The 8687-nt window shown below is 27.6% G+C and overlaps 1 protein-coding gene across 1 annotated transcript; it reads left to right on the forward strand.

Moving 5' to 3' along the window:
* Nucleotides 1-2182: 2182 nt before the first annotated feature.
* LOC112509540 (cytokinin riboside 5'-monophosphate phosphoribohydrolase LOG5-like) lies at nucleotides 2183-3938 on the forward strand. The gene is made up of 7 exons (XM_025114542.1): nucleotides 2183-2323; nucleotides 2414-2511; nucleotides 2595-2625; nucleotides 2923-3022; nucleotides 3196-3266; nucleotides 3408-3551; nucleotides 3635-3938. Exons 1-7 carry the CDS (start codon nucleotides 2210-2212, stop codon nucleotides 3731-3733), a joined length of 657 nt encoding a protein of 218 aa, XP_024970310.1. The 5' UTR covers nucleotides 2183-2209; the 3' UTR covers nucleotides 3734-3938.
* Nucleotides 3939-8687: the final 4749 nt, after the last annotated feature.

Genomic DNA, 8687 nt, shown 5'->3' on the forward strand with positions numbered 1-8687 from the left:
TATATATATATATATATATATATTATATGGGAGGGATAAAATGTAAACCAAAATTATTTGTATAAACCGTGAAAACTGTCAATTTCGTTGTTTACATTAGTGAAATTTTTTTTATGAAATTGTTTCAAACAATTCATTTCTTGATGAAAATGTTTAATAAATTTTTTGTTTTTATATAAAAATTAAATTGTTTCATGTATTTCTCGATTTTAATGAAATTTGTTTACTAAAATTATTAGAATTAAGATGATAGTGTTCATAATGACTTGAAATGAATTATTCGAAACAATTTCATCATATTGAAAAATTTATGAATTTTTTTACGAAAATAAACTATAAAATTGACGATTTTCACGTTTTATACAAATAATTTGGTTTGCAAAATATTCCTCTCATATATATATATATATATATATATATATAAAAGATGGTGAGACAAAGTATGAAAATTTTGTATATGCTTGTTGTGAAGGTTTATTTTGTGTTTATATGAAAGTTTAACATGATAAAAGAAACTCATCTAAACACGTCATTGATTTCTTTTTAAAAAAAATAAAATAAAAATAATTTAGGATATTTAGCCATTTATACCATTATTAATTTCTATTTTGTTTAAATATACACTTCTATTTTAATTATTACATTTCTTTTCTCCATTTATAACAGTAGATGTCATGTTAATTATACATATAACTAGTCTCTCTCTCTCTAGATATATATATAGAGAGAGAGAGAGGGTCATTCAGGTGATAACTCAAGAAGTTGTAATAATCATGAGATATAATCTCAACCACAAATCAAAGGTTAATTAGAATATTAATAATTATGGTAAATTTAACTAAAAATATTAATTAAGGGTATTTTAAGGATTTTAAAAATCTCTTCTCTCCTCTCTTCGGTGAACCATATTTAGGAGGTGTTTGAGATTGTTTATAAAAACAACTTATTGACTTATTTCGGTATGACACCGGTAATAAGCACTTTTGAGTGTTTGGATAAACAACTTATACCGGTGTCAAACCGGTAATAAAGAGTTTTTAAAGAAGTTAAACTCTTCTGACTTATAATAAGTGGATAAGTGCTTTTGTAGAAAAGCATAAGTTGATTCAAATAAGCAATCCCAAACACCCCCTTAGACAAACCTTATTCTAATGAAGCAGAAGTTGAATGTGTTTAACATATATGATTAAGTGTCTATATGTTGTCGATGCACCATGTGTTTAATCATATATGATTAAGTTTGTGTATCATGTATGTAATCATATATTAAGTGTCTATATGTTCTTGTATTCTCATAAAATGTTTATTTTTTCTTTTGAACCTACTCATATATATATATATATATATATATATATATAAGGTATATTTCAAATGCAACAATGTTTATTTGTATAACCAATGCACCACAATCAATTGCGATATTTATGAAAATGATGAGAGTTCATTTATTATTATTTGAATATTTATGAAAGATGATTAAAGTTCATTAATTGTTATCAATACATTATATTAAGAAACAATAAAAACTTGTATGAAATAACATATTTATCAAATTAAATGAACGATTGAGATTGAGTTGTATTGATTGTATAAATGTAAAAGATTGTATAATAACTCACCTCTTTATATATATATATAGAGAGAGAGAGAGAGAGAGGATGTCTTGGAAATTGGAGTTATATATATATTTAGGATGTCTTAGAAATTGGAGGAGTTGGATTTAAGGAGATTTGATTTATGGTGGGAAGATGTGAATTTGCTATTGAGTTATGGATGTTTGCAAGGCATGAGCATGAGAACATAAAAGACTGGATCCATTAAATTTCATAAATCAATGGGCCCCACCCCCCAATTTGTATGGAGATACGTCATTTTTTAATTAAATTAAACAACTATTATCTTTGTTTTCTCATGTAAATTAAATCATTAAATACTAATACCAATATTAATTTCTACACATAAATAATTTCCATATTTAGATCGGATTTGATGCACTAATTGGGATAAATTATAAAATTAAAATAAAATAACAAAAAAAATGAAAAATATTGAAGAAAGTGTGTGTGTGGGGTGGAGTAATTACCATTATAACCTTAAAGTACGTGGCCCAATATAGTTCCAAGAGTCATCCAGTTATCATTATAACATCCGTATATAAACCAACCCACCTTCCATTAATTCAAACCCACGAATATTGGAAACAATTAAGATGGAAGGAGTCATTACAAGATCAAGATTCAAAACTGTGTGTGTTTTCTGTGGCAGCAGTGCTGGCAAAAGAGATTGTTACAGAGATGCTGCACTTGATCTAGCCCAAGAACTGGTATATATATATATATGGTCTTTTCCTTAAATTCCGGTTTTACCCTCCACCTATACATACACTGGATCTTATATCTATATGTTTTTGAAGGTGAAAAGGAAGCTGGATCTTGTTTATGGTGGAGGGAGTGTTGGGTTGATGGGATTGGTTTCGCAGGAGGTTCATCGGGGCGGTGGCCATGTTTTAGGGTACTTCCCCTCTCAATTTACCTTTATACCCTTTATTTCTCTCTCTCGTATCTAATTTTCTTCAATACAAAATTTCTTCTCAGGATTATTCCCAAGACTCTCATGTGCAAAGAGGTATTACACACATATATATATATATATATATGATAACGTTTACAAATATTCATATGTGAATAATTGGTAAAAAGAAATGTTGGTTCATATATCTTTGTATGTGAATCATCAAAAAGGTTGGTAACAAACGTGGGTTCATATTAGATTTACCAATGATTCACATATGAATATTTTATCACACATTTTCAACCTTTTTGCCTTTTTTCATTTGAACATTCGTGTGTGCGTGCACGAGCGCGCACACACACACATATATATATATATATATATAATAAGTTATGAATGGATATTTTGCAGATAACTGGAGAAACAGTTGGAGAAGTGAGAGCAGTATCTAGTATGCATCAAAGAAAAGCTGAAATGGCTCGTCATTCCGATTGTTTTATTGCCTTACCAGGTCCCAATTCCACCAACAATAAACAATTTATTTATTTATTATAAAAATAAATATGATTTTATTTAATTTAATTGGGTTTACAAAGATATTTCAATTCTAAATTCAATTAAAATTTCTAATTTTGAAAATAACTAAAAAAATATTTAATTAATTTTGGTATTAAATATTTGTAGGTGGATATGGAACATTGGAGGAATTATTAGAGGTTATAACGTGGGCCCAGCTTGGAATTCATGACAAACCTGTAAGTAACCAAACCAAACGAAGCCTTTCATTTCATTTGTTTCGCCAAATCTGGAAAACGTAAAATCTTGCAATTTTTGTAGATGTATGATTATACAGTACAAATCATTAATGCATATTAAAAATCCCGATGATACGATAGGTGGGTTTGCTGAACGTGGATGGTTACTATAACTCGCTGCTTGTCTTCATCGACAAGGCAGTGGATGACGGATTCATCATGCCAGCTCAGCGTCACATCATCGTTTCTGCCCCGAACGCCAAAGAGCTTGTTCAAAAACTTGAGGTACCATATATAAGCTCGTATACTGATCGATACATGTATGAAGGGATTTAGGGTACAAGTGATTAATGCAAATATGATTGCAGGATTACGTGCCGATGCATGATGGAGTGGTGGCCAAGGCAAGATGGGAGGCGGAACAAGTGGAGCTAAACGCGTCTTTGCACTCGGAGTTAGCCAGATGATAAAATTACGAATTTGGGCATTTTAGTTATGTTTTTTTTTCCTTTTCTAATTGAAGTTTCTGAGGGTATTTTGGGAAGATTATAATTGTAATTAGTGTGCTTCCTGTAATTCCTTTTTATAATTGAAAAATCCTAGTTTGCAAGACTTTGAAGGGTAATTCAGTCATTTTAGTTTGTTTTTGGATTAAGGAAATGGAAAATGTAAGTAAAAACATCGTTCTTCTGTAGCTATGTTAAAATAGAAATCTTAGAAATATAAATGCTTTTTATTCCAACAACTGTATATGCTAAAATGTTCTTTAAAATTGAGAAATAGATAAAAAAAAATGTATATATCTTTAAAACTTAATATTAAGCAGATATATAATATTTTAATTGTTTCCAATATTAAGATAATGAATTTTGTAGAATATTTTAAAATATTGGGATCTTTGAAATAACTATTTTAATTTTAATTTTAATGCCCAATTTTTTTAATTAATAATGAAAATGTTAAAAAAAACTCAATGAAATATCTCATTTTAAATGATTAAGTTCTTGAATTATCTTTTTTAATAAAAAAAATCATTAAACTTTCTTATTTTGATTGATTAAGTCTTTAGATATTTTTTTAATAAATAAATCATCACACTACTAAAAATTGGTTACTTACATCATTTTAACCCAAAAAAGTTCGATGGTGTATTTTTTTAAAAAAATCCAGGGTCTTAATTATTCAAAATGTTAAAGTTTGATGGTTTTTTCATTTAAAAAAAAATAGTAAAGAAACTTAATCATTCGAAATGAGAACATTTAATGGTTTTTTGATTCAAAATAATAATTTAGAGCATAAATCATTCAAAATGAAAAAGTTTATTGGATTTTTTTCGGACTTTTCTCATTAATAATTACGAAATTATGACAACTTATTTTGATAAAAACAAGTTGTCCAAAAGTCCCGTTTGGCTTGTGGGGTTGTAATGGATTTTGATTTTCATTTCATTTCAATTTCATGTTTGGTTTGAAGAATTTTTTACATTTGAAATCACGAGATTTCAAAATTTTACAAATATAGAATTTTGAAATTGCACATGATGCTTAGCATTTCACGAGATTTCGTATGATCAATATGTAATAATGTTCCAAAAATGGTTAAAACATTTGTTCTGTACAAATAAAAATGTAATTTAGTTACTTTTATAATTATTTATAATTTATTTTTATAAATTATTTATAAAGAACAAAATTCTATTTTATTCTAAATTCTACACACCAACGATTTCAAATTCAAGCACTTTTACAAAATCCAAACCCTTCAAAACAATTCATCAAACCAAACGTCCACTAACAATATTTCAATATTTAAATTTTATTATAAATTTAGGAAATTCAATATTTTGTATTTATTCTTTATAAATATATACTATATTATAAAGCTTTTGACAAATACTATTAAAAATTATTTTTTATGCATAAAGTACTGTTTATTGATACATATTACTTAAAATTCAAGATTACAAGTAAATTGTGCATAAATACAACTTATTAAAGCTTTATGTTTGAATTCCTGTAACTAACTATGGATAAACATAATCAAATAGAGGATACTCATATCAAGTAAAATATAAAAAAATCTAAAATATAGTTAGGATAATTATTGAATTCTAACAAAATATTTAATTATTATCTTTATAAAAAATATTATTAAATCTAAATCAAGTTACTTCATTACATTAAATTAAATTATAATAAAAATTTTGAATTAAAAAAAATAAACAAACAAGGACTTTTAAATAGTTAATTTGATACTAATATTGATGTTTTTGCAAATTTTATATAATATTTTCAAGTTTATATTTTATTCAAAAATAAAAACATTATCGTTTTTTCAAAACCATATAAAATCGTATTATATCGACATAGATAAAAAACAAAACAAAACATTAAAATAAAAATGTGTCTCGATACATTGCACGAGTACCTTTCTAATATTAATAAATTTATTTAAAACAAAGTCAAATATAACACGTCTCTCATGACATGTATATACGTATATATTTATATAAATATAAATATAAATAGCTTTTTCCTTTATCTTTTTCGAGTCACTTAAAAGTCATCCACCAAATAGTGAAACTTCCTTTTTTGAGTTCAGTCACGTTTTTTTCAAGTATATTGGAATAAATAATTTTTATTCTAAAATATTGTATTACATGATATTTTCTATCTAAGACCAACATTTAATATATTGATGAACATATATTTATTTCATATGTATTTCGTTCACAGTGTGTAACTTTTTACATGTAGGTTTTGTTTCAAAATCAGACTAAAATGATTTATATGTTCATCAGTATTTTAGATTCTAGTAGTAGATGTAAAAAATAGCATATGATGTACTAGTTCTTAAGATTATCACAATTTTATGGATTCTCAAAATAAAACCCGTAAATTATTATATTATCTAAAAAATTTAATTGTATTGTGATTTTATTCATGATTTTTAACATCCAACTATCAAATTCTAATTCAAGATTTACAAAATAAAATCTTAAATAATCAAAAGAGATGTGAACTAATTTTAGATGCTTCTAAATGTATTTTTTTTAAAGTATATAATATTTATATACGATAAAATAGAACAAAATAAACTTATACATCCTACTCAACTTTGGTAAGGTTTAAACCTCTAACTTTCTAGAAGGCCAAAAACTCATATACTGTTAGGCCAAATGTTCTTTGGTTTATAAATACATCTTCCAAAGACAAAAATGTTGAAAATATCTTTGATGTTTAAAAGAATTATGTGTTTTGAGTGTATCCAAGAGATGATAATAATTGAGAAACGATACCATTTTAAACTTAAACGTAACAAATAACTTGACATAAAAATCGGTGTCGGTTTTACTTAAGGGTGGCAAAAAATGACCTAACCCGTTAACACAACCTAATCCAGAATTAGCAGGTTGGGTTGAAATTTTTAACCCGTTTAAATAAATGGGTTAACCCGTCTGACCTATTTAAATAAATGGGTTGGGTTGGATTAAATTTTTTGACCTATTTTCAACCCGTTTAAAATATTAAATTCTACTATCGTGAGATGAAAGTCCAAATTCCAATCGCCTCCATTACTCTTAATTATCATGAAACTCTAAGAAAACCCTTTAGTCCATTACTTCATTTTCCAATTTATTTTGAACAATATATTTGTTGTGGTTGTGTTATGTTTTACTCAAAAAAATCAAATAGTCTAGCCCTTTTTTATTTAAAATTTTAAAATTAAATGGGTCAATCCAGGTTCATCCCATTTATTTAACATATTGGATTAAGAAAATCATAAACAGATCAACCCGTTGTCAACCCATTTAAGTAACATGTTGGGTTAGGTTAAAATACCTCAACCCATTTAATTAAATTAATTGGTTTGCTTGATATTTTCAACTTGTTTAATAAATGGGTTAAACTCGAATCTAACCCAACCTGACCCATTACCACATCTACCCTTTAAGCCTTTGTATTGTAAAATACATCATGGCTTTATGTATAATTCCTTAAATAACATCTACAATGTCGTACAGTATATTAGATGTCTTATTGAAGGGTTTCCCACCAACTGAATTTGCAAATTGCAATGACATGTGCCATTCTCAAATTTGGTCCACCCCTATCTTCATTCATTGGAGATAAGAGACGTGAGGGGGATGGCGTTTACTTTTTTCGGTAATCGTAACGTCTCGTTTTTATCTGGTCTGAATCGACCCTCATATACCGTCAACGATATTTAAATATGAAATTCATTAACGTGTTAGAATGCAAGAATATTCTTGTCAAGATGACCGTTCGTTTTCAGATATCACAATGCAATAAAACTGATTTATAAAGCATCTTAATTTACAGCTTTATCAAATTTGTGTTACAAAATGATGGTATGACGTAATTATCATCCAAACAAGTTTTTTATAATACTTTTGGAATAAAGTGTTTTATTAGTTTTTTACATGACGAGTTTTTAAAAGTGTTGTATGAACATGTAAAAATGGGCAAATTACATGAAAAAGTAACGTGCTTTATAACTTGATTCTTATTTTGTTTGACGTACTTTCAAAACTTTCATTTTGGTACCTAAGATGAAAAGTTTTATACATTTAAGTATCCGGGTAACCGATTGAGGCATTAACCGATTTCCATACTAATGTGATATCCAACTCAATATTATTTGCTGAAGCATTAACCGGATAATACATCACTCGCCACATCAACATGACAACCACTTAATGCTTCAACCAATCCACCGACTAAAACAATGGTTGGAAGCATTGATGATGACCAAATGATCAGCACCACATAATTGGTGGGAAGCCATGCCCCTTAACTTCTTCATGCATTTAAACAACTATTCATATATCTGTATGCTGTACGATGTGGAGTCCTGAAAATATATTTTATTTTATTATTATAAAAAATATTAAATTTTATTAAATATTAAATGATATTATATAAATAACATTTTATTGTAACAAACCTTTTTTGTCGCATCGTATAGATGAGACCACAAATTTCTTGTATCACAAGGATGGGATAACCCCCTTTGCTCGCATCAAACAGATACGATAACTCATCTTATCACATCCAACACATGCGATGAACACTCTTTGTTGCACCAAGCAGATGGGATAAACATCCTTTGTCACATCACACTGATTCGATAAATGCAACTTGTCGCACCATAAGAATGCGATAAACACAATTTGCCGCACCTCAATGATGTGATAACCCAATTCTTCGCACCACAAGGATGCGATAAACATCTTTCTCGCATCACTTTGATGTGATAATATCGTCTCATCACATCATAAAGATGCGTTAAACCAATCTCATTGCATCATGAAGATGAAATAACAGTCTCCACATGATCAAAATCCAATTTTTAACATACAGTTGATTTTGTCATCCTTATCCCAATATACGTCTCTCC

This window comes from Cynara cardunculus, assembly GCF_001531365.2.
Source record: "Cynara cardunculus var. scolymus isolate 2C chromosome LG 3, CcrdV1, whole genome shotgun sequence".
NCBI lineage: Eukaryota > Viridiplantae > Streptophyta > Magnoliopsida > Asterales > Asteraceae > Cynara > Cynara cardunculus.